General features: G+C 39.9%; 2 protein-coding genes across 17 annotated transcripts; both read right to left on the reverse strand.

Annotated features, from left to right (window-relative positions):
• Positions 1-25: 25 nt before the first annotated feature.
• Positions 26-12,230, reverse strand: LOC116844220 (AP-1 complex subunit gamma-1). Of its 16 annotated transcripts, none has more exons than XM_032815513.1 (16): positions 10,473-10,619; positions 8,932-9,044; positions 8,488-8,549; positions 8,027-8,210; positions 7,798-7,944; positions 7,394-7,709; positions 6,592-6,609; positions 5,263-5,673; positions 4,941-5,171; positions 4,643-4,864; positions 4,343-4,470; positions 4,002-4,248; positions 3,522-3,786; positions 3,277-3,437; positions 3,104-3,196; positions 26-3,015 (listed from the first exon to the last, which is right to left on the reverse strand). In XM_032815513.1, exons 2-16 carry the CDS (start codon positions 8,949-8,951, stop codon positions 2,914-2,916), a joined length of 2,607 nt encoding a protein of 868 aa, XP_032671404.1. In that variant the 5' UTR covers positions 8,952-9,044; positions 10,473-10,619; the 3' UTR covers positions 26-2,913. The 16 variants fall into 16 exon arrangements, with proteins under 16 accessions (XP_032671404.1, XP_032671377.1, XP_032671386.1 ...); XM_032815486.1 differs by having other exon boundaries at positions 8,027-8,219; XM_032815495.1 differs by having other exon boundaries at positions 8,027-8,219; positions 10,478-10,607.
• A 243-nt stretch (positions 12,231-12,473) lies between these two features.
• On the reverse strand, positions 12,474-13,686 carry LOC116844318 (ADP-ribosylation factor-related protein 1). Its single transcript, XM_032815718.1, has 5 exons — positions 13,535-13,686; positions 13,302-13,472; positions 13,085-13,166; positions 12,810-12,981; positions 12,474-12,700 (listed from the first exon to the last, which is right to left on the reverse strand). Exons 1-5 carry the CDS (start codon positions 13,625-13,627, stop codon positions 12,601-12,603), a joined length of 618 nt encoding a protein of 205 aa, XP_032671609.1. The 5' UTR covers positions 13,628-13,686; the 3' UTR covers positions 12,474-12,600.
• Between the last annotated feature and the right edge of the window lie 1,277 nt (positions 13,687-14,963).

The raw sequence follows: 14,963 nt of genomic DNA on the forward strand, positions 1-14,963 counted from the left end.
ATTAATCAATATCCTCGTTTATGTATATATATATATATATATATTTATAGGTATGTTTATAAAACTAATATATAATATTCAGAACAAGTAGGCAGAGCAAACCCCCACTGAAGGGCTGACGCGCTGTGTCACAGACTTTAGGACAAGGCCACTCAAAAACGCACCCACCTGTTCTAATTAATATAATTCCTACACTTCGCATTCTTTCTCTCTCTTTCTTTTTCTCGCATCTCGCACAACAACGTATTCAGGGACGGAGCTAAAATGCGTAGAGTTGTATACTCAATTGTAAACCTAATCGCAAACCTCTGAGAAGTTATACAAAAGTTTTCCGGTTAAAAAATCAGAAGGTAACGTACGATATACAACTTGGAAAAAAAGTGCTAGATCGACGCTCTTAAAAAAAAAACTAGGATATCTTTATGATTATATATATATATATATATATATATATATATATATATATATATATATATATATATATATATATACACACATATACACATACACATCTACACTTAATACAAGTATACTCGCTATAATGCTGTTACATCGCGGAGCAAAGTAAATAATTAAGTACAATCAACGTGTTCCTTTTTTTTTTAAACTTAATTCGTAGGAAAATCTAAAGAAAATAGATATCTGAAAACGATTCCGCCAACTATTGCTCCCGGCATACTATTTTTCCTAAATTGTATACTTATGTAGAACTCACATTTGTCCCTCATCACACAGCGCTCTCGCGTAAAAAAATTCGATAAAGTATATATTATTACAATTTTATATATATAATTATATATATATATATATATAAAATCGTAGAACATGATGTTAAATATGAGCGAGTTATATCCGTATTTCTCTTTCTCCTGGACATATATGCATGTACAAACGACATCACTCATAGTGGCACCTGACGTTACAAGCATGATTCGAATTGAATACTAAAAACAATTCTAAAATTAAACAATAAAAAGCCAACACGGACACGTACAACCGAGTTACTTCGTTATCAATTTGTTGTTCGACGTTAGTGTCTGGCGCGCAACTTAAGAACTTCCTCCGTTTAAACACGGGATAATTTAAAAAGTAAAGCCGACTGTGTTTTTCTGGTTTCAACGTATGTATAATTATTTCTTAGCTTCACGTTTCTTGACCTTTGTACAAACTGACATGACTTAACTGCAGTTCGCGAATAAAATCAACCTTAAAACATCAAAGTGTGTTCTCCCACTTCGCATTACAATCTCTCTGCCAGACGAGAGTGTTACGTTAGTATGTTACAGCTTCCACTCGTAGTATCGTGTAATTCTCCTAAGAATTAACTTAATAAAAATAAGCAATCGAGCAAAGAGAGTACACTATCGACGCAATTGCACTCGTCTCATGCAGATTATTAAATATCATTCTGACGCAGCTTTGAAAGACTTGAAATAATCGACAACAAACAACGGCTAGTCCTGATCTTTCGCGATAATACACTCGGATGTGATGAATTCTACATACATACATACACACATACGTACGCGCGACAGATAACATGACAATCAGAATTCAGCCCTCCAATGTTACTCTGTACTCCGAATACGTTTGAAATTATGTGAATCGCTACGCACGTAATGTATCGTAGACGTCCGTACATGAATTGTGTATGTGTGTGTATGTGTGTGCGCGTATTATAGCGTAGGTATATGTATGCGTGTATATTATATTCCTTTTATACAAAAAGAAAAAAAGGAGAAATAATATCTTTCGAAGACGAAAACACAGGTATTATTCATTATTGGATTAATGATTCTATTGCGTGTACACATATCAGAAAGGATCCGCGTTTCGCATTTGTTTGCTTTTGCCCCCCCGTTGTAAGAATTTTCCTACATTCCTCTCTAGTCATTGCGATTATCTAATAATTATTTACAGAACGATCGCGCGCGTCATCCGGCGTCTTACTTACAAACGTGTAGTAGAAAAAGATTTGTTACAGTGAAAGTTAAGCGCCTTCTCGTCGATAACTGGGGCAGCGCGACAGCACTTTTGGTGACGGAACCTCCTCTCCTTTTCTGAACTGTATGTTTCTCTCAAGTGGCATGCGTTGTGTATGTGTATATGTATGTGCATGTGTGTATGTCTCATCTTCTCTTATTTATTTTCTATATCTCCGTACTCTATTTCATTTTTTAGCCTACGTGAGAAATTACGCGCTAAATTAGTAGCCGTAAAACGACGGGAATGCGACCGAGTACAATATCTCCTCAACCTCCGCGTGTTTTAGTTTAGAAAAAATATTTACATCTTTCTCCTCTCTTTTTCTCTCTCTCTCTCTCTCTCTCACACTTTTCATTCTTACACACACACGCGCGGCACACAATACACGAGAAACACGTACTCTCTCGTTCCTCTCCCGCGTAACAAAATTATGTATAAACGATAATGATGGCAATGACATGCGAATTAACTCACAAAAGACTCTGGCGCGAAATCACCCGCGCACACACAGATTCGTCACATCTCTCACATACACACGCGTGCCGAGAGAATTGATTGATACTTTTAGTAGGGAAATTCATTCCTGCGAAGATCAGATGACTCACACATTTGAGTGATTTGAGTCAGATGACCCGACATTTAAGTGCGAAAATCAAATCGCAAATTTCGCCGTTTCAAACCCAGAGACTCCTCACGAAGTTTAGATCACGTCTCATACACGCCGCGGTTCGCAAGGGTTCAATTGCTTAATTAATTAAAAACGTTTGTTGTCAGAGATATATCCGTTTGCCAAGTATGTTTCACTGTTCCTCACGACGAAGAGACGACATTGTGTTTTTTTTTTTCTTTTTGCTCTCAGTCTGTCTTTAGACTCGATTAATTATTTTAGGCAGGCATATGTACAAATGTTTTTTGTATTACGTCTTGTCACTGTGATGTCGACAGGGGAAAATTATTCACTTCCGTTTGTTCCAAAACTGGTCCGGCCGGGCCTGTATATGATATACGTAATCTCATTCTTAGCTGTGCCTGAAAAGAAGATAGAAAAATCGATTAAAAACTGACAATTTCAAGTTTTGACGTTACATCGATACTTGTATGGATATTTGCGACTGACTCTGTTCATATTTGTCACTCTCAGTACTTGAGTTACTTGACCAGATGGCGGAATGACGGTACTCGACGGGGATAACATTTGTAGTTGGAATGTCTGCAAGTAGAAAACACAATTAGTCTAACATGCCATAAGTGAATATTATGGTTTTTAAATGCATATTATTCCCATCTAACCCTAGGAACTGCTGCTTGAAACAGAAAATCGGTTAAAATGGTGCTTCCGGAGTTTTGAGCCAACATATTTATGACTAACAAATCAGGAATATCGGGCGGTCTTTCTAATTTAAACGTTATTTTGAGCCCCGACTTATCCAAGACAACCATGCTCGGTACATCTGTAATTACAAATTCACGATAAAAATAATATACACGTGAACTAATTCAAGATGTTCTGTTCTGTTTCAGACACAAGGACGAACCGTTTTGAACTGACGGGGTGCTGAGCAAACCATCCACCAGAAAGCTGCTGCTGGTGTTAGTGGGACTGAATATCGGTGTGGACGCCTGCGGCTGTGGTGGTAGCGTAGGTGCAGGCGTAGGCGTATTCAAATCTAAGCTTCCGAGCAAGTCCAACAGGTCGTTATTATGCGCTACCGCGGTCGAACTCGGCGAGGGATTTTTACTGGTCGTTGTTGGCATCGTCACTCCCACATCCGTAGTTCCAAGTAAATCTAGAAGTGCACTCTGCAAAAATCGCGTTAAATAAAATATGTTGTCGATACAATATTTTCTTATTTCTTAAAGTAAAATAAGAAAGTTTAAACTTTAAAGTCAAAAAGAAAATTGAGAATTAATCGTTCAACTTAAGACAAAAGTATACTAAAAGCTAAACGCAATATAATTACATAATAGAGAGAGAAGGGGGAGGGAGAAAAAGAATTAAATGCGACGTTACTTACTGAATCGGATGTAGTCGTGGCTGGTTCGATTACCGTGGACTTTTCATCTTCCGGTTCGGGTTCACCGTTCACCATGCCTATGATACCGTTAGCCTGCGGTCGCGCGGTTTCCATCGGCGGCATTCTCTCGAGTAACGCAGGCCGCAGGTGATCGTACTTCCGGAATAACTGCGAGAACTCGATACCTCTCTGCTGTAATTCGATATGCAAATTGCTACCAAACGTATCTATGATCTGACGAATTTTCCTGTAATAACAGAGTATTACGTGATTACAGAACATTACGTTGCAGCGTGAAAGATTTCTTAAGATAATTGCGGGCAATCGGAAGCGATACTGACTCGTGACCTTTCTGGAACCTCGTGCTCAATTTCGTGAGGGACAGTAAGGTGTACTGTTTCGTAACCACAGTATTCTGTGGATTCCAGAGAAGCCTTTGATAAACATCGATTACTTCATCCTCCGTCAGCTGTGTGTTGGTAAGAAAATTTAAAATACCATTATAAAATTGATATCACACGTATGTCTAAATTGAACATTTGACGATGCATTCACGAGAGAAATGTGATCGATAATTTCTTCTTACTTTCTACTAGCGATATCCAAGTCTAATACATCATTACTGTTATAGTTGAACTTACGTTGATTGGAGTTTCGGCATCTTCTGACGGCGGACTGTACAGCAACAGATCACCATACTCGCCGATGCACCATGTGGCTACTTGCGCCAACGGTTGCTTGTCGGACGTGTCTTTTTCTAACGCTCGCCACAACGCGCTGACGGCGTAACCCTGTTGAGCTTGCGTCTCCGAGATCAACTGTATCGTGCACGCCACCACGTCGTCTCGCACGTAATTACCAGCCTAAAGTGCAAGCAGAAACTTTGATAATCGTAACTTCTAGCGTCGCTCTCGCTTTGCAATTTAATAAGATACATACCGCGACGAGTACTTTGAACAATGTTTCGAGATGCCAACGTTTATTAGGCGCGAATCTCTCCGCAGACATTACGATATTGCTACTGCATTGAGCCTTGAACTCCGGGTCCGCTCGTTCCAAGAACAAGAGCAATTCCTTCATCATGTTTCTGATATTGCTGAAATTCACCAGCGCGAAACTCAGCTCCATCGCGCGCCTTCTGATCGATACGTCCGGATCCTTTAAACACTCCTGAGATACAAAAGCCAAGAAACATTAATCATAATGAACAATTTCGAATTTCACTTCTCGAGTGAAAATGAATCTGCGAATAGGGTCCCACCAGAATCGTTGATCGATGCCTCTGCACTGCGCTCGTATCCACGTAAACTGTCTTCAGCAACGTGTTCAAGGCCACGTATCTGATATTCTTGTCGTTATTCAGTAAAAATCTACCGAGTATGTTGACCGCTAAAACCCGAAGTCCGCTCTCCGATTTGATGTCCATGATCGAGAGAACCGTCTCGTAAAGTATCGTGTTACCAACGTTTTTGCTGGTTTCGGTGTTAGTCGCGACTTGAGCAAGAATGTCGTTCATTGCCTCGGACGCGTCGACATCGTTGCGTCCTAGAATGCGCAGCAAACGCAATATCTTGACTTGAAGAAACGGATCGGATACTCCGGACACATCGTGCTCAGGCGAATATCCAGCTAGGATCAAATTCTTCAAGATTCTTACAAGATTTGGCACGATCTGCAACGATACCATTATTTATCACGATTTCATTCTGCAGACGTTGTCGTGTTCCACTTAACTTGAACATGTCAACGTCGAATATATGATTAACGATCGACAGGACAAGCCATTTGTGGAATCACATACATATATAGCTTTCATATGTAACATATATTAATGTATAGTAAGATACTGAGTCAGTTAAAATTACACTCAATATTTTAGTGAAATTTGACTTTACTGTATTCAATGGGATGCCAATTATTTATCTATAGAGTTAATCGCCGTCGTTGTGGATCTAAGATCATTCGCGTTGGCAATATTTGTATAGAAGTAAAACAGCAGGAAATCAAACTGTCTCACTGACTCAATATGATTCATATAAGCGTGATTGTAATATAATAGATGTATAATTTATGTAAGCGCATGATTTACTCGAATAATGTTTGATAAATTTGAATCTTATTCAATCAAAGATAAATTTCTTAAAAACGATTATGTTACCCTCAGTTATCAATATCAATTATTGCAAGCTACAGTTGAATACATAATAAAAGAAAGAGAGATCTCTATGTACGAATAAGCCGAGATAAACATGCAGCTATACGAGATGCCATCATGCCAGTTACGAGTATTACAATTACTGCCGCAATAGTATTTCTAGACGTAGTTATTTTCGCGGATCAATGAACTCGCACGTGTAACACAAGCTGAAATGGTTGACGATGTACCTACAAGGTTAACACGTACGAATACAAGACGATTCGATACCTTTGTAACTATCAAGAAAAAAACGAATATAGCAAAGCAGACGATGTCGATTTCACGTTTTGGCAGTTCGAGCGATTCACTTTGGACAAGATAAAAGAAAAGAATGAAGTCTGTGTAACAAGCATACATGCAAAGATACAGAGAGTACGTTTATATGTATATTACCTCACGATGGCCGCATTCCTAAGAAAGACAAAACCAACGCTTATATTACGTATCTGTTCGGATAATAAATTTAACGGAATTAGATTTGTGCATAAAGTTTCGCGAGAGAGAGAGAGAGAGAGAGAGAGAGAGAGAGAGAGAGAGAGAGAGAGAGAGAGAAAGAGAGAAAGAGAGATATCGCCCTACATATAATCGAATGAGATGTTTCTTCAACATAAGAGATCTGCGCGCGTTTACATGAAAGGAAGCTGCTCGAGCAAAGGAGAGGATGCATTAAGAATGAACATTAAGAATGAGCTATTAAGAGAACGTGTTTGGAATCACGACGTTGCGTTAACGCGCAATACGAGAACCTCCCTCGCGGGAGATTGCAAAGAGCAAAATCCTGCTGCGTATCATACATATAAACGACGCGTAACGCCATTAAAATATTCTCCATCGGGCATTATTTTGATGTATCTGTGCTCGTATAAGAGTCAAGACTGCATTCTTTTCCATACGCTATACGCGCGAGCGTACTATTTAATTATCTATGACGAACAATTCCAAATCAAATTTGTCTAACAGGTAGTTGCACTACCGGTACGCACTATAGGTACATCTTATCTTTCTGCGGGTTTCCATACTACTGTCTAACTTCGATATCGACGATACTAGGATCTAATTATACATCAGTCGTGATAAATTACGTAATGCAAACACTATGACTCGATCGGCGGGCAGATTTATGATATCGAGCCGTATAGTAAACCTGTTCTAAGACTAACGCACGAGAAGGAAGTATGATCTCTCTCGGGTATACCTTTTTGAAGTGGTTTAACGTGTCGACGCTGTTCTCGCACATCTCCGTGATGAGAGTGACACCGGTGATAAGGACCCCGTGATTCTTCTCGGTGATTAAGCTACGAGTCGCCGGCAGGAACATTTCCATTAGCTCCGGCACGCGCCTGATAATCCGAAAGGCACAGAGCGCCGCTTTCTTCCTTATGTATGCGTTCGGCGACTTCATCAATCTCTCGACCTCGGCCGCCAGATCCCTCGCCATTTCCGGAGACGCAATCGCACCCAAAGTGCACAGCGCCAGACCGATGACGAATTGCGTAGAACTGTTCAAATCACTACAAACAACGGAGAAGAACGATTAATCTTTTTTCGCGCACGCAGTGGAAGCGCGCTTAGAAGGAAAAAGAGGGAGAGCGTTGTTACTTTTTTAAACAATTTGTGATCAGGAGATGCACGTCCTGCCGTTCATCCAGTAATAACATGGCCCCTAGATAACCGATTCGTTTGTCCGTGAATCTTGGCGAAGCGATGAGCTTTAAGCATTCCAATTGACCAAAATGCGCTGGATATCTGTAACATCGTCGGCGTATCCTTTTAATGAAGCATTACGCGTCACGTTGTCGAACAGGATATTTTATATCTCGATACGAACCCCAGCATATGGATATATAGTAATTTTGCAATGTTACGACATCTCCACACGCTGTCCTCTTCCCTAAACGTCGAGCGAATGTACGCACACTCCTTGTTGACGACTGTTCTCTCTTCCGCCGCTGTCCGTGCAGCTCGTATTTGTCTAATCAGATCCCTCAACCGCGTAGGCGCAGGCATCCTAACTGTTGAGACTTTTAAAGTGTGAAAAAGTCATCAGTACTAATTGGCATTATGTTTGGTAACCACAGATTTTGCTTGCAAGATAATTTTACAGCTTATTCCTACAATTGTTCAAAATTCTTTTGTGGAAATTTAATTGACACACTTTAAAAATAATTTAACTTTATTACTTTTTAGATTCGAGAACAAAAATGCAGATAGCGAACAAACAGAATCAGATGTTCCAAGGATTAGCTATTATGGTCATTGTGAGTCAATTACACCAAACAATACACTTACCTCTTTCTACAGCCTCATTGAAAGCTTGCTTTATGGAGGCCATGTTAAAGGCCGGGTTAAACCTGAAAAAGTCACACCCATGCTGTTTTATAAGCATAAAACGCTCCTATCTCATAGAATCTACCTTGTCATGCAATGACACTTGTCAATGAACTCAACAGCTGATTTCTGCAAGTAATTCAATATTTTGTATCTATTTCAAGATATAAAGTAGAAAAGTGAAGTAAAAGCTGTACCTCTATAAGATATAAACTTTATCTGTCTATTGTCAGAAAACAAAACAGGAAACAACAGGAAAATATAGATTTTGAAATTGATAGGTATGATATTGATAATCAGAGATGAAGATGACTACAATTGATATTTTTCTCATTGTCATCTCTGCCCATGTCAACAGTATTAACATACTAAGTACATGCATAAGATCATATGACTATGCATTACCCATGTTCTGAGGCATTCATCGTTTCTCAGCTCGAGTTTCAAATTTATGCCACAAGCTTCACAATGAAAACCAAACACAGACGAGTACAAAAGACGACAACTCTGCAATCCTCCTAGTAGACACACAAGACAATGACGATATCATCAAGCTTATTAATATTGTATTGTGTTAATGGATTCTGAATTATTTAAACTTTGAAAAAACTACATATATTTATTTTTTAAGGAGCAATTTAGTAGTTCCATGCCAGCAATGTGACAAACTTATAGTTTAGATTTTACATAGATGAGCTTTCAGTAGATATTCAACGTTAGACCCTATTTCACAAAGTAACCTTGGAGTTTTTCCTTCTTTCACCATGTATCTTGTATATGCATATACAATTCTGACAAGTCTATAAATTCACGATTTCCTTTAAAGGAAAAAAATACCTGTCACCACTTGGTCAAGAGTAAGACGACAAGTGTTGAGCAACACCCTGATTATACTGTGGCTCATAAATTTAAACGAGCAATGAAATTATATGACGATAACCCGTAACTATGCCTCGCGTTGCACACAGATTCACAGTACACGAAAGATGGAACACGAGGAATATAAAGAGTGAAGCTTCAAGAACGCTTGATGAAATAGGGCACTGGCACGCGGCTTCACTGCGAACGCACAGCGCAAAAATGCGTTACGTATCGCCGTGACACGCGTTTACTCGCGTCTCGCGACAGGAGCGTGAAGGACATACCGGACTCGGAATGCATCGGCGATCACGACGAGAGAGTAAACTAGCAAGCGAGCGAGCGCGATAATGATATTAACTAGCGGTGATTTCACAGACTGGAGTGTCGCGCGCGATTCGTCCGCGGGGCAGCAGCATATTGCAAAACACCAGCGGCGACGCTTACATAAAGGAACTGTTCGCAGCACTGAAGGGCATACCGAATCAAGGGTTAAGCCACAGCTGTCAAACGTAAATCTGCGTTCAGCGCGGCGAAGCACCGTCATGAAAAGCGCCGCGGATGGTGCGAGTCTTGCGAGGAGAATTGACTTCCCGCGTGACGCGCAGGCCAACGTGTGCGAGGAGCACACGAACTACTGCACGTCCGTGACAGGAGTGAACGCGACGAAAAGGAAGTGACTCGCTCGCGACAGAACCGGCGCAGCGACGTCGCAAGATTGTGCACCACGTTGTAACGTACGTTGGTCTTTCCCCTCTGTGTTTACATTACAGCCGTAGCATTACGGACGGGGCACAACGGAGGTATAACGAGCACGGCGGCAACGGCGCCGAGCCGATCGGAGCGAAGTCGTCGCTTTTTCCAAGTCGATCTCACACCCGTGGTGGACGGTTTCGCGATAGTCGCGAAAGAGCGAGCCGTGCGCCCCCTCACGCTCCTGCCGCCGCGGTGCTGCTGGTGTAGTATGTACTCGAGGTATTCGGAAACTCGCCACCGGTACTCCTCGCATACTCAAATCCGGGAGATCATCTCGGTAGGGCGCGATACACGCCGATTGCGCCGATCACGATGACGACGTGGGTACGTACGTTACCGTGCGACGTCGTCGAGTCCCGTAAAGGCGGAGGCTAGTCGCTGGTAGACGGCGTGAACCCCATGAACATAGCCGCGATGCGAAGTCCCTACTCACGGTCGTCGACCACACAGACCACACGCACTGCACACTAGCTCTGCTGGCAGCCCGCCCGCGCGATAGCCGAGCCGCCTAACGACGTGCACCGTTCTCTTCTTCTCTTGCCCTTTCTCTCTCTTTCCCACCAGACTCGCGCTCTGTCTCTCTTTCTTAAACTTTCACTCGCTCTCTCTCTCTCTCTCTCCCTCTTCCCCTCTTTCTCCCTCTCTTTCTCTCTCTCTTTCTCTCCGCCTGTCCCGTCGACGACGACAAGAATTTCACGTATATGTGCGCGACGGCGGACTCAAAGATGGCCGTCGCCGTCGTCGACGTCGTCACTGACGTCGTCAAGGACTTTACATGGGGGAAACGACACGACGGGAGAGGCCACGTTTGATCTCACGTCCAATTTTCAACTCGGCCGCGTCGACGGCGAGTGTGAGTCTCGCACGTTCGTCGGATTATAACCTCGCTCGACGAGGCGCGTGAAGACGAGGTGCGATGGCCGAGGAAAGAGGTGAACGCGCGAGAATCGCTGCGCGTCGTGTCGCGTGTAAGCACGACGTGTAAAAGGTATCGCGAATGTGGCACCATTGCACAGGCGCGAAATTTGGATATCGTGCGACCGTCAAAATCCGCCGCAGCGAATCTGACGATTTCAGAGGAGTCGATTTTTTGTGAGGCCGATGCGAGGCTGTATCAGCTTTACGACGATAATTGTATTTCCACGCTCGCGTATGAACGTAGAGGTTGTTTTCATTTGGTTATTGCGAAGTACGACACTCGATTTTGAAAATCACAATTTTCAGTACTGGAAATACGTCGATGTAGATCAATATAGAAATATGTAGACTTGCTGAAATTATATCGATTTTAGTTCCTAACCTATATGAAAGACAGAAACAGCTTTTTTATCACTTTGCGATAAGATCTCGTTTACCTGTTGAATCGCAAGCGGAAACTGCGTTTTCCTTTGCAAGTGTCATTGCACGACTGGTAGCATCATGTTTGTCCGTATTGTTTTCTTTCAGATACAAATTTACGTGGTGCATGCATGCAATTAGAATGACGAGAGTTATTTCTATTCAGGCAGCTTTGCGAGACTAAAAATGGAAGAGACATTTTATATGTTGGTATAGAATTTGTAAATCTAATATATATATATATATATATATCTTCTCATATTCCACATCGCTACAGAGTGTGACTAACGTGATATACAGTTTTTGTATGATGCAAGAGACCTAGAAAATGAGTCACATTTAATATCCTGAGGTGCTCAAATGATACACACTGTTTAATGTTTCCTAATATTGCTGTGAATTATATTGAGCTTGAAAAGAAGCAATTATCGAACGGATAGTTTTGTAGAATGTACTGTTTACAGTGATGTAACCTTTATCTACTATGTACTACAATTTTAATGGTCACCTTCTGTTGAGTTCCGATGGCAAGACACTCCAGTCGTCGGTTTCATAATAAGGCCACATGGTAGGTTAATATTAAATAAGTAAAGAGCTCACAACACTAAACGACGTGTACAGCACTAAAACCACAATCTATATATCACGCAGTTGTGCACGATCAGTCTTGTAGGCTTTTTATCACTAACACAATAGAGCACGGGACAAGGTGTGGATAAGTTATCTCTTATCTCTCCGACTACCTTGATATCAGATATATACACTCATACAACTTTAGTATTCATGATTCTAATGGAATCTGATAGTTTTGCTTATTTTAATATAATTATATATAAATAATATATTATTTATATATAAATAATATTACAGAACACATTACAAATATTTGTATTCATCATATATATGTTTACAATGTTAAAAATATTAATAAATCTTAAATAAGGTGTATATAATAGAGATATCTTTTCAGATATAAAAATGGATAGGTATGGATGTATGTATTAGAAAAAATCTGTTTATTTATGAAAACACCATCCACACACGTGCAGTATAAATATGTACAGTGCATTGGCATTATAATGTCTCGTTTTACACAATTATCATAGAGCAGGAATGTTCTGATTAAGATAAACAGCTGTCATTCTGATTGCGAGGTGGTCGTACATCATTATTCCTCTTGACACAGTCCACCAACCAATGTATACCTTCATCTACACCATCACTTTTACAAAATAAATACTAGCCATTACTTCCCATAATGAATACAAGAGATAAGTTAGGTATCTCATTTTCATCAATTTATTAAGTGAATCCACACTAGCTTTACTTACCCATTTAGAGCTGATACAGGCATCACCATGCAATCTCTTCTACCAATTAAGTGTGCGCTTTGATTGAATATTGGCTTCACTTCCCTAACACCCATGCAATCAGGTACATCCTGCTTGTTTGCCAATACCAATAAAGGTACACCTGTTAAGTGCTCAGATGATATCACTTTATCTAAAATAAACAGTAAAACTAAGTATTTTATACTATTGTACACACAATTGCTTATTCAATCTAATGATAAATATGAAATGTCATTTTAGAGGATGCATTTTACCAAAAGTTTCTTTGGAATCTGATATTCTATCACGATCAGACGAGTCGACGATATAAATCACAGCATGAGACTCTGCGTAATACTGCAAGTACAAAGTAATATTGTTAGTTTATTAGAAGAATCCTAGAAACTATATAATTTTCTACAAAAAAAAAGAAGAAAATATATAAAAGGAAAGACACTTGGTAATATGTCAGCTTGAGTTATTATTAATTACTTTATCCCACAAAGATTGGAGTTCCTCCTGGCCACCGAGATCCCAGAAGTTGAAGGAAACGCCAGCGATGTCGATCTTGCCGATATTCAAGCCGACGGTCGTTGTGATTTTGCTGGGATTCATTCCCTTGTAGTTCTTCGTGAATTTTGTTTTCGCCGCTTCCAAATAAGTCTGCAAACAAATCATGATTACGTGTCGTAACCTCAAAATAGCGTATGTAGGACTTTTCTCACCGTCTTTCCCGCATTGTCGAGTCCCAATATCAGTATGAAATACTCGTCCTTTTGCACCAGATACTTGTACAGACCGTGTAGCAGCGTGTACATTTCAATTCACCCTACGATAATCCTCATCAGAACGATTTACATATCGTTCTGTTTACATCTTATACCCGCGCTTGTTACACCTGTCATACCGTTGGCATCTGTTCGTCTAGTTACACTTTTCACACTTCATTTGTTCTCTAAGTTCAAATATATTTCCAATTTATTTGAAGGATAAGAAAGTTTCCTAGTTAAATTGTGTCATGTATATTACATTGAAATAATTTCATTGAAATAAACTAAACAAATAATCAAAAAGTGAAAATGTGAGAAAGGAGAGAAAAGAACAGCTATGAGGAACAGATCCAAAGTGACTTTACCTGTAGAGCAATCGTAAGAACCGTACGCGGCCATACTTACAGCTGCCTGTCATTGATCATATGTCAACATGATAATATCATATAACACTCGATAACACTTCTATCTTACACTCAAGGATAAGATTGATTAACACTGAACACGCCCCCGTAGAGTAACATCAAATGCTAAACGAAGCGCCCGAATTTGAAGCGAATACAACAATGAAAATTCGTCACTTTTTGTTTGCTAATTTTACATATCGTCTGATAATTTCAAAATAGTCACTCTTATTATTGGGTTTGTTTTCTATTATTAAACTGGTTGCATTAGTTCTCTCTTCTTTCCACCTCTTTCTTCCACCAAATTTTATTTGTATATCTATCTCTTTTTAAGTTCCGAAAGTGCACACTAGTTCAGCAATAGAAAATAGACCCATTGTATCTGATCAGTAAAAGTTTTGACAAAAGGATACAAAGATGTAGTCGTGAAAAAAAATGTCACGGAACATGGAGAAGTGACGAGACAAAATGACATCCTTGAAATACGCCACTTTATTGTTTATAGTGGATTTCGCCTAGTCGCAATACATACTCGTAATCCAAAAGTAGTACTACTTTATGTCTTATGTACAGCACTTTGTTTAATTATTGTGATTTGTTTTACTTCGCTTTACCTTACTTTTTGCCCTCTCTCAACCACTCTCAACCACTACTCTTCGTTCAGTCTTGTCACAGATATAACTCATTTATGAAGCAGCACGGTGCATACGCGAAATTTCTTAGAGCCGGAGAAGTCCCGTTTGTTTGCATTTTATACAAGATCGCCAAATCGTCGTTACTCTCTCACGATCTCGTAAAAGTGTCGAAAAAGAAAAAGTAATCGAGTAAAGCAACAGCAGCACACAATACAAACCGCGAAGATACTGTGATACTCCACATATGTTATTAAAAAAAACTCGAGTGCTCCTTTATCTATATATATATATATATATATATATATATATATATATATATATATATATATATATATATATATATAT

The sequence above is a fragment of the Odontomachus brunneus genome, unplaced genomic scaffold (assembly GCF_010583005.1).
Source record: "Odontomachus brunneus isolate Ranch 3 - 2012 unplaced genomic scaffold, Obru_v1 Obru_scaffold_003, whole genome shotgun sequence".
Taxonomy (NCBI): Eukaryota; Metazoa; Arthropoda; class Insecta; order Hymenoptera; family Formicidae; genus Odontomachus; species Odontomachus brunneus.

Bases quoted from the DNA above. Each gene is read 5' to 3' on its own strand.
- LOC116844318 (XM_032815718.1), bottom strand. From the start codon at position 13,627: ATGTACACGCTGCTACACGGTCTGTACAAGTATCTGGTGCAAAAGGAC. The intron at 13,473-13,534 runs GTGAGAAAAGTC...ATTTGTTTGCAG, and splicing joins TCGACAATGCGGGAAAGACG to ACTTATTTGGAAGCGGCGAA. The intron at 13,167-13,301 runs GTAATTAATAAT...TTGTACTTGCAG, and splicing joins TCCAATCTTTGTGGGATAAA to TATTACGCAGAGTCTCATGC.
- LOC116844220 (XM_032815450.1), bottom strand. From the start codon at position 12,045: ATGTGGCCTTATTATGAAACCGACGACTGGAGTGTCTTGCCATCGGAA. The intron at 8,550-11,986 runs GTGACCATTAAA...TGACTTTTTCAG, and splicing joins CCATCGGAACTCAACAGAAG to GTTTAACCCGGCCTTTAACA. The intron at 7,710-7,797 runs GTAACAACGCTC...CGTTGTTTGTAG, and splicing joins ATCACAAATTGTTTAAAAAA to TGATTTGAACAGTTCTACGC.